Source organism: Psittacula echo (assembly GCF_963264785.1).
Source record: "Psittacula echo genome assembly, chromosome: 18".
NCBI classification, from domain to species: domain Eukaryota; kingdom Metazoa; phylum Chordata; class Aves; order Psittaciformes; family Psittacidae; genus Psittacula; species Psittacula echo.
In genome coordinates, this window is record NC_137754.1 from 6,278,632 (window position 1) to 6,303,577 (window position 24,946).

General features: G+C 51.1%; 1 protein-coding gene across 4 annotated transcripts; it reads right to left on the reverse strand.

Annotated features, from left to right (window-relative positions):
• Window positions 1-429: 429 nt before the first annotated feature.
• On the reverse strand, window positions 430-22,116 carry SNX19 (sorting nexin 19). Of its 4 annotated transcripts, none has more exons than XR_013958197.1 (12): window positions 19,926-22,116; window positions 19,407-19,548; window positions 18,754-18,854; window positions 18,478-18,597; window positions 18,086-18,216; window positions 16,923-17,019; window positions 16,466-16,652; window positions 14,470-14,599; window positions 4,967-5,151; window positions 4,145-4,232; window positions 1,822-3,574; window positions 430-520 (listed from the first exon to the last, which is right to left on the reverse strand). XR_013958197.1 is itself a non-coding variant. In XM_080631532.1 (11 exons), the coding sequence occupies exons 1-11, from the start codon at window positions 21,435-21,437 to the stop codon at window positions 3,451-3,453; spliced, it is 2,817 nt and encodes a 938-aa protein (XP_080487658.1). In that variant the 5' UTR covers window positions 21,438-22,116; the 3' UTR covers window positions 820-3,450. The 4 variants fall into 4 exon arrangements, 2 of the variants coding, with proteins under 2 accessions (XP_080487658.1, XP_080487659.1); XR_013958198.1 differs by having other exon boundaries at window positions 487-520; window positions 1,873-3,574; XM_080631532.1 differs by lacking the exon at window positions 430-520 and having other exon boundaries at window positions 820-3,574.
• Window positions 22,117-24,946: the final 2,830 nt, after the last annotated feature.

Below are 24,946 nucleotides of genomic sequence, written 5' to 3' on the forward strand. Positions count from 1 at the left end.
AAGCCCCACTCAGTCCCAAATATAGGCAGGAGCAGGTTCTTTCTCTTGAGCATAGCTCCTAAATGGATCTGGTATTCATTAGCCACTGCTCTGCAGAGATAAATGCTTCATCCTCTGGCTGTTGACACTGGAAATGGCCCAATCTCCCCTGGGGTGGATATTATAAAGGGGAACTTGGCTTCAACCATGCTCCCCACATCATGTGCTGTACAAATGCTCCCTGGCTTGGAGGTAATGGATTTCATAGGGTGGATGGGATCTTTCCGTGGCAGAACTAATCCACAATAATACGTGCCCCGAGTACTCACTGTATCAGGTTTTGCTTCCTCCCCTCTATTTCTTTTCCTTAGATGTAATATTTCACTTTTCATGTGGAATTGCTCATTTTCAGGCATTCTTCATTTCCTTTTAGCTTCCCAGTTTTCCTCCTCCAGGCCCAATAGCAAGGGGAGCTTCCTAAGCAGCACTGCCCAAGGGATGTGGAGATGGGGCTGCACCACCCCGGGTGTCTTCCACTTCCCTGCAAGAGAGCAGGGATGTTTGGCCTTTCTAACACTCACTGGAGAGCCTAAATCCACAAGTTTGCTTGTCAGGGAGGCAAAAGCAATGCTGATGCTACCAGAGAGGGGAAAAACTGTCCCCATTCCTCACCAAGCTTCTAAGGAATTGGGTCTTTGCCATGTATATGCCACTGGGTTCCGGGAGCATCCCAGCCCCATTGCCAGCCACCCTCCCATTCTCTTCCTCCTTACTCCTCTCTTCCCAAGGGCTTACAAGCAGTTTAGTAGCAAAGGCTCATTTTAAACCCCAACACAGAAACGGGTTTGAAAGGCAGTATTATTGTACACAGAGACACAAGTTACAAGTACTGGGGAGCATCACTTTGCTCCCCATTTCATAACAAAATAGGCTTTCAAGACAGTGCATTTCCACAGACTTGAAGCACTGCACCACAAATACCTGCTACAAGGGTTTGAACAGAGGAAGTACAACAGGGAGTCAGGGCATGGTGGCTCTTTACTCCCAAAACACCAAGCTCTGGCTCAGCACAACTCCTATGTAACTTAGAGTGGGGTCCTGAATCTCTATACACTGCAATGAGTTGTACACGCAGATGAGCATCCGACTGAAGTGTTTACTGCTCTATAGCTAACGTAACAGCAGGCTGCAGCCTTTCCTTAGGATCAAACCTTGCTCACTGTCCCAGCATCCCAGTGAAGCACTGGCTCTGGAGTTGCACTCCTCAGCCTGAGAGCAGAAACCACCCGTTATGTCCATCAGGAGGGTTGAACATTGGGTTATGTACATTATATCAGAGATAAGGGTGCACAGCAAGGATGCTGAGTGGAGGAGAAGTGTAAGCTCATCCTTCCAAAGCCACATCCATGGTGTGAAGTCCATCTCTGAATGATGGTTTTTAGCCTCCTCATGATACCCCTAAACCCATGACTGCAATCTTGGAGCTCCAAACGCATTAAATCCATAAGGAAACAATAGGCAAGCATCCGGGAAGCCACCAAGCTCAACAGGGCCACAAAGCAGTTCCCTCTCCCACTCTTTGACAGAGCTGCTAGAGTAAATGGAAGTAGTAAGAACAAGAAGGGAAATAAGCCTGGCAGTCAAAGACATATATTGTGCTTAAAGATATATGGGAGTCCTGCTTCCCATCCTGCTGCTTGGCCATTTGGGACCATCTCCAATGCTTTGCCTAATCTACTCTTCAGCTGCTTAACCCATACTCTCTCCTTTTCCAAGCAGGTAGCAAGTTATCATCTCACAAGTGTCACTGCTGAATGATGCCAAACCACTTTGCTTCATTACCTTGGATCCTGCCTAGTCTTGGAATGGCCTTGGAGCTCCCTAAAAACATACATGCTGGCAGCAAGCTCATCTTTCCTTGTACTTTCACACACCAGAAGCATGAAGCAGCACACACTATGTGTGTCCATTATTAAGCAGCTGTCTCTGGGAAGGAGAATGCAGTGAGTATTGTAGTAATTCCAGTAGTAAGCACTTCGGAATTCCATGTTGTTCTCCAAAAAACCACCGAGTATCCAGGTCTGAGGAACTGCACTGATGGAATGCACTGTTTGGCATTAGAACATGGAAACTGGCTGGGATTCTGCATGCTTCCCTCTTGAAGTGTCTCTTCTGATGTGTAGAGAACACCAAGAGCAGTGTCCTATCCATCAGGAAGCTCCAGCACTGCTCGGTTCATCCTTCTCCCAGGAACAAGTCCCCAAACTGCTCTGTTGGTGCATATTGTGTCCATGTGCCCTGTCCCAAACCTGCCAGCCAAGCAGCATAATCTTGCAGAGCCATTCAGGCCTCGGATGAGCTGGGAAAGCAGCTAGCAAGCTGACATGGCATTCATTCTGTGCTGGGTGGCACTGGACATCATGACCTGAGCAGCTTCCTCTGCACATCACAGCTGCAGCAAAGCATGGTGACACAGCAATGAACAACAGAGCTAAGGTGGTGCTGTCAAGCCCATCACTGTGCTCTATGCCATGCCTCTGGTACTCCTCCTGGGCTCAGAGGTGCTCTCTCCTCTTCCAGAGCTTGCTGTGACAAGCACTTGTGTGCAGGAGCTGCTTTACTTGCAAAGTGTCACACATGGGGCAGCTCCTTTTCTCCTGTGCATTCCAAGTGACAGCTTCTGGGACTCAAACATGACTCAGCAGGCAAAACACAAGGCGATCCTGCAGTGCAGCTATGTTAACACTCCTCCCGAGCCTGGGGACAGCTCTATCAGGACCACAGCCTATCCTACTTGTACCCTACTATTCAGGCAGCAAGAGATGCCAGAGCACAACCATGAAGGAGCAGTGGCAGTGGGAAGGAGCTTATCTTGGTCCCTAAAGTAGAAGAGCAGCTTGGATGTCTGCACTGCTTCCCATCTCCCAGTTCTCTGGGCAGAGGGGATAGGTCCCTAGCATTCACTTCAGGGCTGTCATCACATTCCCAAGCTCCACACATTTCCTTCTGGTAGAGGAGGTGATGCGGCAGCGGCACAGGGCAGGCTGCTTAGAGAGCAGGGACAGCATTTGGTCCTCCTGGAGAAACATCTATCATCCAGATCCCATCACATCAAGTCTTGATGGCGTGCCAGAAACAAGCCCTACCTGCCGTCTGCCTTTAGATGTTAGAAACACAGAGTGAGACAACAGGCTTTGAGGGCAGCCTGAGTATCCTCCTCAGTGTCCAGCTCAGCAGAGGTCAGGCATCTTCACTGCAGGCTCTCCAACAACAGGACAGATGCTACACAGCCCACGACACTGGGTTGAATCCCTTACCCAGCCACAAGAAGCCTGGAAGCAGCTCCATTTAGCACTGTCTGGGCCATTTCTTTACGAGCAGCTCCCAGACATGTTCAGTGAACACTGAAAATGAAACCATCCCATGCCAGTGGCTGCTTCTCTCCTCCACTGCTGGATACAGCAGCCCTGCTCAATGGGCTTTGTCCAGGTCACTGGAGGCTGATGGTGACACAGATGAGGTCCCAAGCTCCTCGCTAGAGCCCTTCAGAACCAAGAACTCCAGCAGAATGTCCAAGAGGCAGAAAACCAGGTGCCTGAAAGGGAGAGAAGACAAAGCTGAGGCTGGTGAGGGCACAGCAGAGCTGGGAGAGCAGCTTCACACACGCAGAAGCCAAAACGCATGCAAGGAAGAAGTATCCTGAGTGCCAAAGATCTGGTACCCTAGAAGCAAGGTTTGAAGGGATGGGTCAGGTTTTGTCCACCCCACAAAGCAGTGGGTGCTTGAACACAAATGCACCTCCTGGAGTGAGGTGGCACAGATTTCATCACATTGCTTTCCATAGCGTTGGGTATACAGCAAACACAAATGCAGCCCCCGAAGCTCAGCTGAACCCAAACTAAACCAGCAGTTCTCTAACTCGGACAGTCCCTTGATATCCACAAACTCATGAACAACACTTGCTCCGTGTTCTCCAGCCAGATCAAGCTCCTAAACATGCATCTTCATACTAAGCCAGCCAGATGCCCTCTGACAGTCCAAATCCATCCTCATGAGCCAGATGTGTTCTGTGCCAAGCAGCATTCATGTCATGGTGAAGCCCTGAGTGGAGTTTACAACCCCTATCACAAAGACTATCAGGGTAAAGAGACCATAATCCACGTACCTATTGATGACAGGCTGGCTCAGGGACTCCAGGACCACATTCCAGCTCATCCGACATTTACTGGTTCCAAGGATTTCCTGGACCACATCTGCCAATGACAGAGAAAGTTTTAGGAATGGCACATTTCCACAGTAGTAAAACTGGGTCAGTCTGAAGCTGGTGGATACTAAATCAAAGCTTATGCTGGTGCTTCAAGCCTGAGGCATCTCCCATTCAGCATTACCATGACAAAAAACAGCCAGCGACAGCACTGAATGCCAGGAAAGCATTCCAGGCTGGAAGGGCATCTACTGGTAGTGCTTTTTCATCCCCAAAGGATAGCAAAGGCCTCTTATGCTGCAGGAAAGAGTTCAAAGTTCAGAGCACACCCACATGGATTACGCAGCAGCTGCTTTAATGCCAAAGGTCCCTGTGTCAAGCTTCAAGAGAGGGAAATCCACCGCAGCACGACTGCAACCCAATTGGAAAAGCCACTCTTTAGAGTGAAGCCAAAGGCTTTTCCTTATGACTCCTCTCAGCAATGGAACCCTTTGGCAGCAGATGGGAGCACAATGTGACATTGGCTTTCCTGAGCCCACCCTCAGCGGGAACTGCCCCACCAGCACTCAGCTGGGAACCACCAGGACACACGTTGAGTCTCTATGCTGTGCTGCTCCCTAAATGCAACTGGGAAACTGACTTTTGCCTGCAGGAAACCACTGCAACTCTAAGGCCATGAGCATTTCCCAGTGTTTAACCACCTCTCCAATGCACTGGAGGGTTCCCCAGCCTGGCACACAGCTCCTTTCTCAAGGGTAGATGACATCCCTAGGACACACTTACTAGGCAAGATGCTCATGAGGCTCTGCAGGGCCTGCTCTGCTGCTGCTTTCTTCTGTTCCTCTGTCCTGGCTGGTTTGGGCACTGCTGGTAACAGTCCTCCAGGCCAGATGGATTCCTGTAGCAACTGGAGGTACTGGACCCAGCGCTGGGTGCAGGTCAGGTTCACTACCTGCACTTCCAGCCACCTGTGGACAGAGGGAAAGAGAAGGAAAGGTCAGGAAAAGCCGGGCTTGGTATCAATGTGGGAGCTTTCTGCCCATCAGAGGCCCTAGAGGGGTGCAGGAGCTACCTGGGGAAGTTCACATACAGCTTGCAAGTCTATACACCCATATCACAAGTACTGAGTCTCCCCATGCACCAGCAGCAGACACATGGTCCTTATTTTACAGACAAATGCATCTGTAAAGCCACAGGGGAAAAGCAAAGGCCATGGGGAGCTCCATCACCCTTCTGTCCACAGGCAATAGAATAACTGGTCCCTAAAAGGAGCATAGCTAAAAGATATGACCCAACCTTCTAAGTTATAACCATTCAGAGAGCTGCAGGCAGTAGTGTCTTAACTCTGAAACAAGCTCTATAACTGACTGGAAGGATGTGAACATGCTCTGACAAGCACTGAGGCTCTCACCAGTCCCCCCCCTGCTGTTATCCTGCTTCTCTCATCCAGCCCTGCTCCATCCACCAGCAACAGGCAATGGATTCATGCCTGCTCCCATCCCAATCCTCATGCTGCACATCTATTAAAAGGAAAGCTCAGGACCTGCCTACAAAAGTGCTGGGTCAAGACTGGGCCCTTTAAACAGGAACAACCTGCACATCCTGAGGCTGCAGGATAAGGGCTTGGAGGCATTTGCAGCCTGCAGGGGGGAGATGTGTCCGCACCACCAATCCCAAGTGCTGGCGAGGGATTGATTCTAAACCCTTATTTTAAGCTTAAACAGGGCAAGTTCAGCATAGATCTTAGAAGCTCTTCCCTGTGAGGGTGCTGAGGCGCTGGCACAGGGTGCCCAGAGAAGCTGTGGCTGCCCCATCCCTGGCAGTGTTCAAGGCCAGGTTGGACACAGGGGCTTGGAGCAAGCTGCTCCAGTGGAAGGTGTCCCTGCCCATGGCAGGGGTTGGAACTGGGTGAGCTTTAAGGTCTCTTCCAACCCAAACCAGTGTGATTCTAAATCAGTGGTGCAGACCCCCTTGCCCAGACATGAAATCACTTCCCCATGTCACAGCAAAAGCTACAGCCATCAGTCAACACTTGCCAGTGCCTCAAATCCTTCCCCCTAGAATAAGGATTTGAATCCCTGATGCCACAGAACCCACCAGGAGGGTCCCCATCCATTTAGCAAGACCAAGACTCAGTGGTGCAGCACCGCTGGCAACATCCTCATCAGCAGGAGGCTTCAGAGCAAAGAGGGAACATCAGCAAGGAGTTGGGATAGGCATACGGATAAGGCTTGTGATGTGGCCAGTACTTCAAGAGTCCCGTGGGAGAGCGGTCGGGAAGCAGGGCCAGGAGCCCCGTTCCTCTTGGCAGCCTGTGTTCGTGCTTGCAATTCCCTCACCACTCCGCCCCGGCAGCTCATAGTACATCCAAGAGCACGGGCCCTGCCAAGGCAAACTTTATTTAACCTGCCCTCTGCCAGACTGTCTGCATTCTTCTGAGGCGAGGCAGCCAGGCCAAGGGCTTCCTTCCCCACACAACTGGGACACCACAAGTGGCGGAGCTGGAATAGCAACACCTCAAGGGGAAAGGAACAGCAGGTAGCGATCGTTGGGACCGAGGCTGCAAGAAGATGCTCCCTTCTTCAGTGTAAGGTACCTAACTGCAAGTCTTGAAGGATGCAGACCTAGGAAATGGGGCTGCAGAAGCAAAGAGCACCAAAGAACCTGACAATGAGCCTTGATGCAGCAGTTAGAGCTGTTACATCTCAAAGCAAGGTCTTACTGGCACAACGGCAGTGCTCCCGGTCATCCCAGTAAAGGCACTGGAAATGGGAGATACATTTATGCTCAGCCTCATAAGGAGTGCTGATGTAGCCAGCAGACAGTGTCAGAGACCCAGAGCATAGTTTCTACCTGTTTTAGAGGACAAATGTCACATCAGTGTTGCCTGTTTAAAATCCAGTTGCTTAAAGGGTTTTCATCTCCAGCTGGCACTTGAGTTTAACGCCCTGGATCACATTAAACTCCCCAACCAAAGTCAAATGTTAAAGTGAGACTCCTCCAGGGGCGAGAGCTTTCATTATCAGGCTTTTTCATTAACATGGTTTCTTATACAACCTGCTCTTCCTAATTGAGAAACCATTTGACAAGCAACAGAAGTTGAGAGACTTGGGGACAGCGCTGCAAACAGCACAACCAGGCGTCGAGGGACATCAGACTGAGCACTGACTTGCAATTCATCTCAGCAAGTCACCATGCTCTACAAGAGTGCAGAAAGCAAATCATCCTGCTTTGTCTTAGCAGTGCTCCTAAACCAGCAAGAAATCAAGCAAATAGTGGGCTGAAACTGAACTTGGAGAAGACAGCACGTCTTCAGACACGTCTGAAGTTGTCAGCTCCAGTGGGCTGAGCTGACAACAGCTGGAAGGCCCTGCGCAAACAACCTATCATTTTATCTCCATAAAGCCACCAAAACACCCCTGATGGATTCTTTACTCAGTCTGGCAGCTCTCTGCCTTCTGCTTTGGGAAGCACAGCAGGAGCTGAGAAGGGCTCTCTTGGTTTTATCCCATGTTGCACCATTGCATGCCGCATGGATGCTCCTGAGAAGAGGCCGCTGTGGTCCATGTGGTGCTCAAGCAGCAGGATGCTCACTGCTAGGAAGAGGGGAAAACACCATCAAAAACATACAAAGAAGAAACTAGACAGGGAAGGGGACAGGAAAAAGATAAGGAAATCAAAAGTGGGTGCAAATGGAAGGAGTAACTGTGCTCTAGGTTCCCTGTTTCCTGTCTATCAGGGCATGGACCCATTCCAAATGCGCTGGGAAAAGAACTGTCAGGACCGGTCCATCTGGCTCAGCATCCACAGGAGAGCAGCTGATGCTCTCAGATCCTTCAAAAGGAAACAGTAACCTGCCACCAAGAGTCCTCCTCTCTGTCCTATGACTTTCCATCTGGGAGACTCAGGACCAGGAGTAACAGCCCACGCTTCTTACCCAGGAACTCCAACTATGTGCTGGTCCACAGCTGACCTTTGCCAGCAGATCACAGATGATTTTTAGTACTATTAAAGGACTAAGCATTTGAGATCCATGTGCCACATAGAAGCACACCCCCCCTGCTTCCAGGTAGAAATAAATCCAGCAAGAAACACAAATAGAGTCACTCGGGTGGCTGAGGAGTTACTATTTCCATTCTGCTATTTCATGAAGAACCAGCCTTAATAAGAAAGCAAGCAAAATAAACCCATCACCAAACCATCTCCTTACACTTCACTTGAGACCACAAATAGACCAAGTGACCTCCTGGGCTCAGACATGCAAATGCTTTGATAATGCCCAATGCAAACAGACAGACTGCAAAGGCTACAAAGTCCTGGAGGTGCATAACTTGCCCATGCTGTAAGGGTCCTCTTTGGAATAGCTGCTGCTGGAGGAATGAAATGACTCCTAAAAAAGAGCTGATTTAATGCCATGGCTTAGGCTTGAACTCCGAAATCAGATGAAGACAGAAGACAGAAAAAAGGCCTGGGGGAGACGTATCCTGGATGACTTCTGGCACTCAGCAGCAACAAAGGATGCTAAGATGGAGCAGACCATGGTAAAGGCAGACTTGAGTCAGGAAGAGGCAAAATACAATGCATGGATGTGCTTTTACCTGCCTCCTGTGAGCTGGGTGCACTTTCTGCAGTGGAATCCCCAGAAGGTTCACCTGCAGACAGAGCAAGCTCAACTCAGCAAGTAAAGGCTGGATTTGCTTAGGCTGGAGAAGAACAATGGACCAGCAGATGTGAATCCCCCCAAATTGGGAATTACAATGATTTAGACAAACATAAACTGGAGATCACAATAAGAGAGAGGCAAGAAAACCTCTCCTAATCTGCTTTAGGTGTATAACTAACTAACTAGACACAAGCTGTGCAAAACAGTAGCAATTCCAGCTCAACATCTTTTCCTTGCCACTCCAGAAGGCCTCCATTTGCCTCAGGGCAGTTACCATGGTTAAGCAGGAGCTCAAAAGCCCCTGAGACCTAAAAGGATTTAAGGAAAAGGCAGCATCTGGAAATGCAAAATGCATCCAAGCCTCTGCCTCTTAGGAAATGGAGAAAGGCTGGTACTTAAATCACCATCCTTCCCTTTACAGTGCTTGTCCCCCAAATTCCTCCCCAAATTGTGCCTCAAACCACAAGAATATCCTTCACTCAAGGGCTCAGCAACATTGCAGGGCTGGGAGTGTAAAAGACTGGAGCTAAAGCTTGGAAAACCAAAGAGCGAGCTGCAGAAAGCACAGGGAGAAGAACAGAAACACACAACTGGAGAGCTTTACCCCCCAGGCTCAGCTTTTAGCACCTGCATGAGCCCACATCTGCCTTCTCTGCAGAGCCCACACTCAGCTCCGCCACCTTCAAAGCAAAGCCACACTTGTCCAGGCCATAGTAAACCCTTCACTGAGGAAGGAAACAGCAAGGACAAAAAGCTCTCCATAAATCAAAGAATACAAAGCACCCCGAGTCCTTTTCAACTCCTGGCCAAAAAGGAGGCAAAGAGTAAACTCTCCTCCTCTCCTTACTGGAAATGGTGCTCTATAAAACATCTCTAGCTGTATATGCTGTGAACATCACGTCCTGTACCCCTGCCTGAGCACACTAATGGAGTGTTTGACCAGTGAGGCAGCAGCCCTGTGACCCAGTGCTTGCCCCTCACACACAGCATCCCACCAGCCTCCCGAGCACAGCTCTGCTGGAAAGAAGTGGGAAATGAAGCTGCAAGGAGTTGATCGAGGTGGAATAAAGGGATTCTTCCCCTCTGCTGTGCTCTGTGAGACCCCCCTGCAGTCCTGGTCCAGCTCTGGGGCAGCAGCACAAGAGGGACGTGGAGCTGATGGAGCGAGGCCAGAGGAGGCCACGGAGATGCTGCGAGGGCTGGAGCAGCTCTGCTCTGGAGCCAGGCTGAGAGAGCTGGGCTGGGTCAGCCTGGAGAAGAGAAGGCTGCATAAACCCACCATTAATCCTCCACAAAGCCCACAGAACTCAACCCAAAAGGAGACACGAGCTCCTCTCAATCCTCTTTGTTCTCTTTGAAACAGGAAGTTTTGGGTTTTGGTGGGTTACTTTAAACCTAGGAAGAAAGCTGGCATGGATCTAATGGCTGAAATGGAATCCAAAGAGAGATGCAGTTAAAAGTGCTGCAATTGTTATCAAAGCAGAGTTGAAGTCTTCATTCTAGTGGAAGAATGCTGCTTCTAGAAGCGGAAAACACACTGTTTGGGACAGAGATTCCAAGCCACATCCAAAATTTCCAGGTGCTTGGAGACAAGTGAATTGAGGCCCATTTCCAAGCTGGGTTTTATTTACTTGACATCACGCACAGTCCCACAGCTTGCTTTTGCCATTCCTCCTGCTCCTTGCAGCTACAACACAACCGGCTAAAGCCAGAGATGAAGATGCCGGAAGGTTGGCTCCCCTTCATACCAGCCCTATTGCTGGCTTTTTGGCTGGGGCTCCCACTTGCACTGCTGCAGGAGAGAGACCTTGGTGCCAGCCCTTCAATACATGGTTGTAAAGGGCCTCAATTCCTATGTGCCCAAACCACCTCCTCCAGGTAGCAAGCCAGAAGTAGATGGATTTCCTCACTCCACCTGCAGGTTGGCTCTGCCAGGTGCTCTGAGTACCATAGAATGGTTTGGGTTGGAAAGGGCCTTAAGATCATCCAGTTACAACCCCCTGCCACACTATGTGTAAGCTCTGAAGCAGAAGTGGGAGCAGCCACACTGAGGTGAGGTGTGGCTCAGCATCTGGCTGTTGGATTGCCCCTGCAGGGCTCCATACGGCCAGTGCTGGCCTGAATCCATTGCCCATTCCCAGCCCATTCCCAGCACGCCTGCAGGTGCTTGGCTGCTTGAGGAGCAGGTTTACTCAAGGACACTGAAGAGGCTCAGGCAACACTCCATGCTGGTGGCACTTTCATGTCAAGAGCACCAAGGAGGCTGCCAAGGATCTTAGTTTTGGCCAGTGCTGTTGGCACAGAGATCAAGGAAGAAGGAAAAGAACAACCCCACCACCTGGAAAGCAGCTTCCCAAAGGTCTGAGCTCATTCACCCACACCAGCAGTTGCACAAGTGCCATTACCCCTGGCCCTGAAGCCAAAGTGACAGCAAGAGGTTGAAGGCAAAGGCAGCCTGGGGTTGTGCCCAGGGCTAAGCCCCAGCACCAGCCCCTCAGAACTCATCTTGTGCAATGGCTGGGCACTGTGCTGCATCCCTGATGGAGGGATGGGATATGTGCCATGAGAACAAGCTGCAGCATCCTTTAGAGCTGAACTACCAAAGGAAACCCAGTCTTAGCTGCAAGGACCCTTTGCTACCCTCTTAAATTGACAACCCAGGACCTTTGTCCATCACAGGCCATGGGTATCAGTCCAAGGGCTTCTCACTTGGGGGGGCTGGAAGCCAAAGTGAGCTCCCAAAGTGAGGGGGCTCCCCCAGCCTTGCACTTCCCATTGAAGGTGCACTGAATGTGCAGGAAAGAGCCAAATCTGGATAACCCAGAGCCCTGCAGGCTCCAGCAGTGTTCACATCAACTGCACCTGCCTGTACTTACCCCAAAGCATGGCACTGGCTTCTTCAATATGCTTTAGTTATCCCTTGCCCACAGAGTTCCCTTGTGTGTGTCAAGGTGTTTGCTCTTTAGACCAGGACTTAACCTGTTGATCCAAACCCCAACAGAATCCCCCCAGAACCTAAGCTGCTGCTGCAACAACAACTCAGATAATCCAGACCTACTAACAGGCGGCAGATTATCGTAGCTCTGTGGCTTTATCCAGCTCTTCATCCCAGCCAGATCCAGCACCTGAAATCAAAGACAACCCCTTGCTGCAACAGCCCTCACAGGACCACTCAGCCCAGTTTTCCTGTCCATATTCCATACTTAGGAAAAGCAGGTCAAAAGAGGAAGCCCTGCAAGGAAAACAAAGCAAAGCCAGCCAGACTCACAAAGGGAACCAGAACTAGAAGAACCTGAAAGAAACCACTTCATGGAAGCTGACAGCCATCTGTAGTCACTCTCAATGCAGACCCATGTGCTCCCAATGCAGGCTCTGCTGGGACTCCCCTCCAGAAGGAGAAGCAGATGGAGGACTGGGAAAAGCCCAGCAGCAGTTCAAGGGCACAGTGGTGGCCATCACCAGCTTGGCATGACACTGACCTGGTGACCACTGTGCTGCTGGGGACAGAGCAAGGGCAGGGCACAGGGTCAGAGCCATGGGTCACATGCATGTATTTTAACAGCCCTTTGACTCACAAGGCTCTAAACAGCTCACAGATGCTCCAAATGCTTTTTAGCTGCTCCACCAAACACCCCCAGAGCCCAGAATAGTCCCATGTCCTCCCCTGGGCCAACAGGTTCCTGTTGCAGTCTCCTGCTCTAAGAGCCCTGTATTTCCAGCCTGTGGAGGGGACAGAGCTGGAGCAGGGCAGCAGTTTCACAGGCATGGACCCAACCTCTCCTCCTGGCTCCAGAAAAGGATCATTCCAGTTACATAACGGGATGAGCTCCACATGGATGTAGGCTTGCACACAGGGCCTCCCTTTTACTGACAATCCCAGTTTCAGGCATACAACAACCTTCCTCTGTGACAGCCAGAGGAGACTGATGGCTTCCGGCTCTAGTGATTTTGGCTACAGAGAAGAGGGGGAAAAGAGGATATGGTGGATGCTCCACGCAGGGAATGGTGGATAGAAAAGGGTAGGGAGGTCCCATCATCGCTGTGGTAACTGCACTCACTTGATGTCACAGCAGTGAGCACTGCAAGTCCCAAAAGGGGAGGAGGATTCACTCTCCAGAGAAGCTGGACCTTGTTCTTGGTGCTTTGGTGTTGGTTCTCCTCCTCTGGCTCAAGGCACTTGTGCAGAGAGGTAGCAATGCCATAAGGCAGCTGCAGGAGCAGCACACTACTCATACAAGCTGGCCAGTAGTATATCCAGCAGCAAACCCCTTCCTAACACCCAAACGGAGGGTGTCTCAGCCACCCTCTGCATGACTCAGGGACAGGGTGCAATAGCAAACCAGCACAAAGGCAGGATTTCAGAGTGACACATCCAGTCCCAGGGACACAGGGTTAGTTCTGAAGGTCCCATCTGTACCCTGATCACAGCACTAAGCAGTCACAGGACATCCCAGCATCACCTCCAGCCAAGGGTTTGCCTATAGCACACGTGGCTTTACCCAGAGCCATTGAAATGGAGCAGCTACAAACACATTCCCTGCTGCACCAGCACTTGAGCTCCTCCACTTTCCATGTGCTGTGTGTGACAGTTCTCTAGTGGAAAATACCAATGCCACGTGTCAGTGCTGCAGACTCCCTGTGGGACAGGGACAGAGCATATTAGGAGGTGATGATGTGCCTAGTCAAGCTCTCCATGCTTACACACAGAGATTGAATTCCAGCTCTTTCCTCAAGAGACCAGAGCCCATTTGGGAGCAATGGGAGCAACACCCACCTAAGAAACAGACCCAGGAGTGATGGCCAAGCAGCCTCAAAGCACTTTGGCAACCTCTGCTGAGAAGAGCTTAAGTTACCAGCTCAGTTCTAATGTGCTGCCCTGCACATTCTGACCCTGCTTGGAATGCCTGTGAAGGAATAAAGGGGGCACAAGGGTGGGAAAAGCACTGCTCCGAGACTCCCCCAGCCCCAATCCTGCCAGGAAGCCTGTCCTTGTACTCTAAAGGACCATTCCCTCAGCTAGTGATAGTCCCCAACCTACACAAGAACACAGAAATGCTCTGTTTGTGTGTCTTGGCCTTGTGCCTTACCACACAGAGGCACTGGCCCCAGAACAGCTTGGCAAGTCCAGCCCAGCTGGAAAGGAAGTCTTTCCTACTACATCTGTGGGTCATTGCCCAAGGCACAGCACAACTGGCCCACCATGGATCAGAGCAGGCTGTATCAGTGACAAAGGCCCTGGGAGGCCACGCTCTGAGGTGTTACTTGACATGTTGCTGTTCCCTGTGCCTGTTTATTCTCCTTTTGTCCAAGGAACAAGCTCAGCCCCTGAGCACTGTTCAGACCAAGAGGCCAGCTTCTCCCTGAAGCTTCCCATTCCCAGGGCTGGATCTTTCCTTTCCACTGGTCAGGACAGCAGGCTACCTGCTAGAGTTACATTGCTGCTCATGGGGGAAACAGCTCGTGGTCCAAAGCTCCAAGACATTTACTCTACATACACTGGCATCTTCTTAACAGAACCCTGTTTGAAGTGGCAGAAAGCATTTATGTGCACACGACTGCCATTGAAGACTGCAGCCCCAAACGCCACCTCCCAGAGCTGAAAGGTTGGTTGCTGAGGCCTTGCCTTTGAATGAGGGTCCCAAAGAGCAGGTGAAAGACCTTCTGGATGTCCTCTGTGCACAGCCAGCTCCAGTGATCCACCAGCAGCAGGCGAAGCACATCCAGGGCCAGGTCAGCCAAAGCAGTCTCCGAGTCTGCCAGGAGCAAGAGGAGGGGCAGATGAAGCAAACCTGGTGCAAAACCTCATCCAGACATCATTCTTCTCCCCAGCCTTGCACCCTGTGCCACACAGGTGACCTGCCCTGGTCACTCGCTCATTTCCATGTCATCCAAACAGCCCCAACCTCCCTACCAAGGGGTGCACTAGAGCAGCATTTGACTGCTCCAAATTCCTTCTCAGTTAAGACAAGGGATTGTCAAGCCCCATTCCACACACAGGGATGGCAAGAGGCCCAAAGCAGGTGAGAACCAAGGCCAGCAGAAAGGCCCTTTGCTGGGGGCCCTCTTTTCCCCCCCCCCCCCCCCTTTTCTGTCTTTGAACACGCTCTTTTCCAAGCCCAAGGCTGCGGTTGGTGTCCTCACGCTGCCATCGTGTGGCTGATCCAAGTCTCAGCAGGAAGATGGGTGAACCTCATCTGGATAAACCAGATGCATCAGGTAAAACCAAACCCACACATAGCCCTGGTGACACAGACCGGGGACATCAGAAGCTCTTTATGAATCCTCCATGCAGGAGGGTGTCAGAGCACACTGTGTAAGCATATTTGATATCCTAGAGAATTACTTTGATGCTGCTTGGCCCCAAAGCGTCATAGGTGTTAACCTCAACAAGCTTATGTACCATAAACCTGCCTGAGACAAGCATCTCAACCTGAGGCTGCTGCTTTGCCTCTACCAGCTCCTGTGTAGCAGCCTCCCCTGCTCTAACCCTCCACTCTGCCTATAAAGCATCAATGAGACAGTTATCTACTGCTGCTAAAGGGAAGAAGGATTCCAGATCCCAGCACCTCTGCTTCCCTCCTCTTTCTCTCCCTACTGGACTAACTCAAGGCCATTCCACTTGGAAAAGACAGGGTGTGAGTACATTTAGCACCTCTTTGGGTCATGCCTATGTTACTCTCGCTTGCTTCACCCTTTGAGACTTCCCTGTGCAAGACCTGGAGCGGGCTGTTGAGCTCCACCAGAACCTCCAAGAGGATCAGCATGCTCTGTTTATTCCCACAGCATCCAAGTCCCCTCCTCAGATTGCTGCTGGCCAACCTCTTCCCAGAAGTGCCCCAGGGAGCAGCTCCTCGCACTGGTTGTAGGCAGCTGCTCTGCAGACATCCATTCCCCTCTCCCTGCCAGAGCAGCCTGCCCTGGCTCAGCTCAGAAGCATCTCAGACCTTCAGAACTCAGCTAACTTGGCCTCCCTGGATCACTGTGGCACTGGCCTCCCATTCCAGTCCTGCTCCCCAGCAGCCCCACAACAGCCATGGGGTTGTGTTCAAAGACAAGCTGGTCTTTGAATACCAGACCCATCCTGTCACAAGCACATGTCTGCAGTCAGAGCTTGCCAAGCTTGAAGTTTTTGGGAAGTTCCAGCTGATACAACTCAGCTATTCCAAGAAAGAGATTAAAGAACATTGTTTTGCTCATGGTCAGGACAATCTTATAACTGCTCTGAGAGGCCATAACACCTTTGTGCTTCAGGGAAGGGATCTATAAGCACAAAGGGAACACCATGGCTTGTACTGGGATTATTTACCAAATCTAGCCACACTTAACAGCATCTCGAAAGGCCCTTTTATACTGCCTGGACATATAAAGGTTAACTTGGGACTAAGAAACCCTAATTTGGCCGTTTTGCAGTTTCCAAGAGCTTGATTTAACGTTGGCACTTAAACAGCGTGTCCTTAAGTAACTTAGTTCTGCACTGCCTGTACTGAGCACTCCTAAAGTGAAGCTCTACAGTGACACAACTGAGCCAAGGCCCCATTTGCTATTCCACTAGGAATAACAAAGACCAGAGCAATCATTGCAGGGGATATGTAAAGCACTAACAGAGGGGCTGAACTCACCAGAGCCTGTGTCAGGATGTTGCCCCTGTTCCAATGTGCCCATCCCATCCTTATCATCCTGCATGGAGCTCTCCTTTGCTTTTCTGCCTCCCTTGCCTTCAGGGCCTCTGCTGGGGAGTGCCTCCAGCAGCTTCTCCTGCTTCTGGATGAAGGACTCCATAGCAGTCATGGACAGGGTGCCAGAGACCTGAAAAACACCAGTGTATGAGTACCACAGGCAGAGCTGAACAGATATATATGGTCTCCACTGCCCAAACAGCCTCCCACCACCTGGTTTACACCTTGTTGTAGCCAACAGCACAACCATGGCTGCTTAGTGCCTTTCTGCAACAGCCTGGCATGTAGGAACAAGGCTGCAGCAGCCACAACCCTCATGCACATGGGTCATTCCAAGGCAGCACCCAATGAGGGCAATGATTATGATCATGGAAGGACCTTAAGGGGGATCTCAACTTACAGAGCTGCCCTCCCTGATGGAGTATACGATCCTGTCCTGCGCTTCACTCGCACTCAGCACTGGAGCAATTTTACTGGATGAGAATCTCAGCCTGGACCTGAAGAGGAGAAACACAGCACAGTTTGTCTCCACAAGCTGCAAGTGATGAGTTCCCCACCAAGACCTGAGATCAACTCTCCTTGTCCCATGTCACATCCAAGCTAACAAGTCCCATTAGACACAAAACAGCATTTTCCCCCAGGATAACTAAGAGCTGGCAATCAGACCATGAAACAAAAGCATTAAAACCCTTTTCCTCAGTTACATATAAGCCTGGCAAGGCTTTATAGCATCCACCCTGTGTTATATGCAAGTTTTCATGTTGTATTTCTCTTCAGTAAGGTGTGAGCATTGCAGCATCCACAGGACGGTGCTCACAAAAGCCTCTGAGATGAAACATCCTCATCAGGATTGTGCAACCCAATAATAAATACACACATGAAGGATATGAAAGGGCATTTGGGATTGTAGGATTAATTGGAAAACAGCCTGTTTATCACTCAGGAATGTCTTTGTCAGCCAAGATGCTTCAAAACTTGTACTTTTTTGGTGTGTCTCTTTGTCCAAAGCAGCTTTTTCTAGTAAAACTGCTATTTACCAGAACAAAGCCATGCTCATGGAGCAACCTTCCCTCCTTGTGCAAGGGAACAATCACTGATGAGCGCAAGGGGACCTGTCACTGCCAGCACCACCAAATACACACTTAGTGAGCAACAGAGATGCTTAACCTACAACTCTCCTCCTGAAGAAATACTCCAGTGTGCTGAGCAAGGCAGCATGGCACTGTGTGAAGCACGTAGGCAAGGCAGGAGTGAACCTTCAGTACCTTGTACAGTGCCTCACCACATTCTACAGGCTTAAGGTTAAAAAGCAATTCTCCTTGTCACAAACTCAGAGCTCCCTCAAGAAGAAACCCATCTTCTGTGAAAGCCTCAGTGCTCCTGGAAACTCCTTTAGTCAAAGCAAGAACTCAACTACCCTTAGCACATGAAAGGAATTCAGCTGGAGTACAACAGCAATGTACTACGCACAACATGTGAAGCACCAAGGCAGTGCTTCCCACAATGGAGTCAGTGTATGTATGAAGTCCCTGCTCTGCACAGAGAAGCTGAAGGAGCTCTTACTTATTGCCCTTCTTCCCGTCTGCCTGAGGTTTTCCATCCACTTCAGACTCACTGAGATCCTCTGTGGGGCTCTGGGGCTCTGACCTGGGGAATGCTGTCTTCAAGGTGTCCACAATGGCATTGACAACAATCTGCAAGAGCCACAAGTGCTATCAGTTACTGCCTGTATTCTTATTTCTTGAGGAAGAAATAGGAGTTTTCAGGCTTGAGCTCTATTTTCTATTAAAACCTCCAGTTTCTTTGTAGCTTTATGGCTTTCCAGGCAAGCTGAGCCCAACTACACAGAGCATTCAAGCCTTTTTGGCTACTCCTGCAGCATCCACACATAGACACTGCAGGCTAAAAGACATGTCTAGGTGCAGTTTTAAGTGCTCTACCTCCCACTTGTCTACCTTGTCTATCCTGGAGACAACAAAAGGCTTCTTCACAAAGGCAATCCTTGCATCAGTGTTCAGGGCCAGGAACTCCTGCACTTCCTCACTGTTTGCAATCTCAGGCACTGCACACAATTGCTGCAAGGAAAGATGGAGCTTTAGGTCTTTTTGGAGTCAGCTTCCACCTACGCTATACATGAGCAAGATGGGAAGAGATCTGACGTGCTCCACTCATTCTAGAGCTGTCCCAGGCTCTGCTTTCTAATTCACAAGGGCACACAACAAATATCTTACCTTCAAGAAAGATTCCAGCAGACTTTTCCTGGCTTCCACTTTATCACTGTCCATGTTTCCAAATGGGAGATCAGGGAACAATTTCTTTGGGCCTTTGATATCTACAAAGGAAACAAACCCAACAGCAACAGCTGCATTAAAACCTTAATGCTCTCATGCCTGAGGCTATCACTACACACCGCCTGGCATGGGTGTATAGCCCAAGATGATCTACATGCCCCTCAAATCAGGGTAGCCAAATGAGACCTTAGAGAACTTGTGTTCTGCTGGATTTTGCATCATTCACCTTTCAAGTTGAAGGCAGCAAGAACACCAGTTTAGCACAAGGACTCTACAGCACTCAGGGCCCAAATATTCCTCAGCAAAGCAATTTCCCAGCCAAACCCTCAGATTTATCAGAGGCAGAGGGCTAGGTAGGAACCTGCTAAGCTCAGTGAAGCTTTACACATAAGCAGCATGAGAAAACACACTTTTCTTTGTTAAAAAGCTCACATTACTCTACTTTCTTGTATACAAAGAAGACACCAGTGCTCCCACACCAATGGGTACCACAGAGCCCAGCATCCATAGCTGCACAGGCAGGATGGGATACCCTCAGAGCCAAGGAGCAGGGGCTGGGGTGAGAGGGAGGAGGAGCTGGTGCAGACACTGACTTTTGAGGAGCTTGCGGAGCTCCGGCTTCTCCTCCAGCCTGGTCTGGAGGTTAAGGAACTCGCGGTAGCGGCGGTTCACAGTGTGATAAGCCACTTGCTGCAGGCTGCCCGCGCTGCTCTCACTCTCCAGGGCTGTCTCATACTGAGGAGAAAGCAACAGAATGATCCTTATAGAGCCCTAAACAACCCTCCTGTGGTCCCTGCAAGCCCCAGACCCCGCAGAGGTCCTCAGCAACGCTTCAGATTGAGCCCTCTGTGAAGAGCAACAGCTTCAAGCATGTGAACCCCTCATGATGGGCATCAAGGACCCAACCAGCCCCATGCAACCCTTGGCTAAGAGCAGGACCCCATCCCACACCCAGACAGCTGCAAACCACTGAGGCCAATACTTCCCCACTGCCAGAATCTGTTGTAGAGCCACACACAAGGCAAATCCTCTTTCCCAAACATCAATCACCCCATGCTTCCCTGCCAGGATAGGGATCTTGGATAAGGGGTGAGTTCTGGGAGAGCCTTTACCTTAACAGTATAGAGGGTGTAGGGGTGGAAACCAGTCCCACTGTGCTCCCTGGCAGTGATGGTCCCAGTTATCCGCAGGTTCTGGATGACCACGGGTCCATCAGGGCTGCTGAGGGGCTCAAAGCTGAAGGTGCTGATAGAGGCCATTGGGGAAGAGGAGAGCAGGGACAGAGTTTGCCCAGGGTCTGGAGAACTCTGTGATGGGCCTTCTGCTGCCCCCAGGTCCTTCCCCAAGCTGGAAGGCCTCTGTGAGGAGGACTTCTTAGGGACAACTGATGCTTCTTCTTCCTTCTCAACTGCTGGGTCAATCTGGATGTCTGGGCAGGAGCTCAGCACAACAGCAGAGGTGGTGGCAATGCTCTCCTCCAGCTCCCCTATACCATCCCCTGAAACATCCAGTCCTTCCAGAACAGTGGAGGCAACTTGGAGGGGTTCCTCAAGGAACTCCCCTGCAGGGGATGGTACCAGCAAGTCCACATCCTGGCCTGCCTCAGGAGCAGGAGACTCCAGCTCCAAACCCTCACAGGGAAAGAGGGAGCCCAGCGCTCGTGGACGGAGGAAGGGCTCCTCTGTGTGGCACAACCTGCTCAACACATCCTCTCGCTCATCACCAGCAGCCCCTACCTCTCGCTTGGGCACCTCTGTGGCCCTTGGGGAAGGTGGCACCCCACCAGGGGTGAGGTCTGTGTGCTCCACGACAGGCAAGACCTCAGGCACAGGGGATGCAGGAGGTGCCTGCTCACTCCGTGGCTTCTTAGAGAAAGCCCCGATGAGCAGCAGGTTGATCCAGTCGGGATCAGCCATCTTCCTGATGGCCGGCAGCAGCACGTTGCAGGCCACCAGCTCCACCACCACGAAGCGCCCCGTCCGTGTCTCCAAGTGGGGTTTGGGCACCAGCGCCTGCAGCAAGGTCTCCACAGCAGCTCTGGCATAGCCCACCTCAGCTGCAGGGCTCTGGAGGGCAGGATGTGGCCCCGCAAGCCGGCTGTACTCCTGCCACAGAGTCTGGCCATCCTTTGGCTCACACCTCAAAGCCTCACGAGCCTGTAGGTAGCTCTGCAAGTGGTGCCCACAGAGAAGAAGGAGGCGCCGGGCCACAGCCTGGCGGTCTACCTGCGCCATGCGCCTCCTCAGCTCAGCAGTGAGCCCCATCATGGCCTTCTCCACCTCGGCCTCAAAGGCCGGCTCGGTGCTCACAGTGCGGTACCAGGAGGTGACAAAGTCCCGCAGCACTTTGTGCACGGTGCTGGCGATCTCCCCCTCCAGCCTCCCCACGGCCGATGGGCTCTGGGGCTGGGGCTGCAGGGAGCTCACAAAGCGCTCCAGCCGCAGGCGCCGGCCCGAGGGGGTGAGAGCCTGGGGGCCCAGCCAGCCCCCCAGCGCTGCCAGGAGCCCGCAGAGCAGCCCCAGGGCACGCAGGTCCAGCAGTAGCCCCAGGGCCAGCAGCCAGCACAGGGCAGCCCCCAGGGCCAGCAGCAGGCGATGGAGGCCCGATGGCCCCTGGCTTGGCATGGCTGCACAAGCGGACCCACTGAGACTCACCCAAGCACTGCTTCAAGTTGTCAAGGTTCAACCTTCCAGGCTTCTCATGGAGCCCTGGGGCTTCTCAACTGTCTCAGGGTCCCATAAGCCTCTATGGGCCCAATGACCATGCTTACTAGAGCTCAACCAAACCACCTCCTTTACTGAGCACAGGGCCCAAACAACTGGGCTCATGCACTGGGCAGCAGGGCTCACAGGAGCCCACCACACCAGGCTCTTAGTGAGCACCGGGGCTCAATGGAGCCCAACAGACCCGATCCCTCACCAGGCACTCGGGCTTAACAGAACCCAACAAAAGAGGTTCCTTTATGAGGCACCGGGACCCAACAGAGCCCCACAGACCCGGCTCCTTCACTAAGGATTAAAGCATCCCCATAGAACAGGCCCCTAAAAGGGCCCAAACAACCGCGCTCATGCTCCGGGTCTCGCTAAAACACAGCTCTTTACCACAGGCCAACAGACCAAACCCCTTACGGGAACCTAACCAACCAAGCTCCTGCCCCGAGCACCAGGACCCAACCGCCTGAATACCTTATCAGAGAAGCTCTATAAGCACCGGAAACCGCACTGCTATAAAACAAGAGTCCACAGACCACCATAAGAGCTACAATGACACATATCGGAACCGATTCCCCGCCCCGCGGCACTCATACCCACCACCCGGAACCGGCCGCCATTACCGGCTCCACTTCCGGTACCTCCCACCGCCACCTGACCGCCCTCCTCCCTTCTACACAGCGCCCCCTGGCGGGCGGGAGGACTCGCATTTTCCTTTGGGATTCGAAAAGAGCCGCTCCTGAAGTTTGGAGAAAAGGCGGGAAAAACCCTTCCCCCATCTCTTTATTTTGGGCACGAATGGGAAAATAGCCCCTTTTTTCCTTTACTTTTATCCCTATTTTTACACGTATTTAAAAAAATCCATTTTTTATCATTTTTATCCATAAAAATGAAACTTTTGACATCTTTTTGCCCTTTAAATTGTATAGACGCTATATAAAATATATAGAAGCTTACATAATGCGGCCATCAACAAGCAGCTGCGCTGCTGAGTGCCTCGCCTGAGGTACATTAGCATCACTAAAGGTTCCCAATCACAGCCGTCAAAGACAGCCCAAAAAAGGTGTTTTAGGCTCAAATAAGGCTCAGGGGTTAATCGGGGGCAGAGCGGGTGCGGTTTGGGTACAAAACAGCCTGGGGGAAGACTGGGATCTTCTTGGTGCTCTGAGGATGGGGATGCGGATGCTCCACGTGGTTTCCCTCCCGCTGTGATTGCGGATGGATAAGCGCCTTGAAGACCCTCCTCTTTTATCCTGCAAGGAGATCCCTATGGAGCTACTATGAATAAGGTAGGAAAGAAGGATTCTTTGTGGCTGCCCCCATGTTCTGGAGTTTGTGATGTCCTGGGAAGTTGTTGCTGGAATGTTCCGTTGTCCATGATGTTAAACGCTGATGGGGTGAGAAGCTTTTCTATTGCCACAGCGGTTTAGGGCTTTCTGGTTTTCCTTTGTGTGTAGTTACCGTTCTTGAGCTCGCATGGAGAGTAAATGAAGTAAGAAACCCACCAAGTAGGAGTTAAAGGATGTTGCTGCCTGTGGGAGCTGCTGTTGGGTGGGATTTGAGGGCTGCAGGAGAACAGAGCACCAGGAAAACTTACTTTAATCAAAACCTTTGCTTAACAAAGCATCCTGTTGGGGTAGATTCATAAAGGGGCTCTTTGCAGCCAAATCCTATGGGAAGCAGAGGTGCAATGCTGCTCTCTGTAGTGCGTTGGTGTATCCCTGGCACCACTGCACATCCAGGGCTGTCGGAGCTGCTTGTATGCTTGTATGCAGGGCTCTGGTCTTCCCCTTGTTGCCATCTCTGCTTTGGTGTGAATGCATCTGTTGGGCCAGCATCAGTGCTATAGAGTGAATGGGTGTGAATAAATGATGCAAGAAGTGTGATTTTTGAGGGCAAGGCAGCCAAACATAGGTTCCTCATCAAAGAGATTTGGGGGAGAGGAGCTTCTTTCTGCAAGTTGCTACGTAGGCTGTGCAGCATTGCCTTTCTCTTAGGGTGCTCCTAAGCTATCTCTTACTCCTGGAGCTGCAGGATTCTGAGTCGTCTGAGTGATGCCAAGATGTTGGAAGCATGATGCTGATGGTGATAAACGTCCCTGCTCTCCTTCCTAGCTGTTTTATTGGGTGGAAGGGGCTGGGAGGTCCTTGAGCAGGTACTAATAATCAGTGCCATACAATATGTAGCATAAAGGACCCGTGGGGAGCTGTTGTTCCAGAGTTTTGCTGGGAAGTGTGGCCAATTAAAAGAGATTCATTTACAATGGGTACCAACCAGGAATCTGACAGCTCTTTATTAATGGGGCAATGCAGAACAGAGCAAGAAGCAGAGGTTTGTGATCATGGGAGGTGAGATGCTGTGTGCAAACCTGCTCGTCCTTGGGGAGGATGGTGCTTCCAAATGGCTGATGTTGAGGGTTAAATCAGCTGCCTGAGTTGCTGTTCTCAAGCAAGGGGAGAGTTTCTAAGGTCCTTTAATACTTACACCCCTATTACACAGTGCACTTACACTCATTTACGTAGTGCTTTGCTTAACTGGATTGCTCTTGGGAAGAACTATACCTTCGTGAAGATGCTCTAAGTTAAAGTTATGGCTGTGTGGATGCTTTAAAGGGGGTGGATGTAAATGGTGCAGGGAACAATGACCTGGCTCAAGTGTGCTGGAGTTGTTCCCCGAGGGAAAAGTACCTGCAATTCCCTGTTTTAACAAGGGAAATCACTTCAGGGCAATTCCTCCTCTTGGAATGCAGATATAAAAGAGGTGATGGTGCGGCAAGGAACTACCAGGGCAGGCAGCTTCATCCTAGGGTTGCTATCCATCCTCTTCCCCCCCAGTAAAGCAGGAATGGCTTGATTAAATGGTTGGGAAAAGTGGGGGACACATAAATCCCATGTTGAATTGCCCATAGCGAAGTGTTGCCTGTGCTGCTGTGCTGTTTGGAGGATGAGGATCTCGAGTGCCGCAGCGCATCAGCAGCCAGCATAGCTGCAAATGAATGGGCTTGGTGGTTAAATGAGGACCGTGGAGGTCAAGTGTGGAAGCCTGAAACACTTGACTCATCTGCTGTGGCCTTGAAAGGAGGGAGTTGAAGTGATTTGTACGTCTTGAGGCCCAAAGCCTTTCCAGCACCGACCTGAGAGGCTGGTTATAAGGTGCCTGTGCTGAGTGCGGGTGTTTTGCCTACCCCTTGCAGCATCCCTCCTTGTCTTGGTATGAGATGCACCTTACATTGGATCTTCTGGGTGTTTTTCCTGTTTCATGCCTCCTTGGGAAGCAGGGTTATTAATATGGAGACAGCCTGTGCAGTGTCTGGAACCAAAAGACCACGGTGGGACCCCAGTTGCTATAGAAATGTTGTCATTTGGAAGGTTCTCTGCCTCCTACGTGAGCCTTGAAGTGAACAAACAAGCGCATTGCTGCTT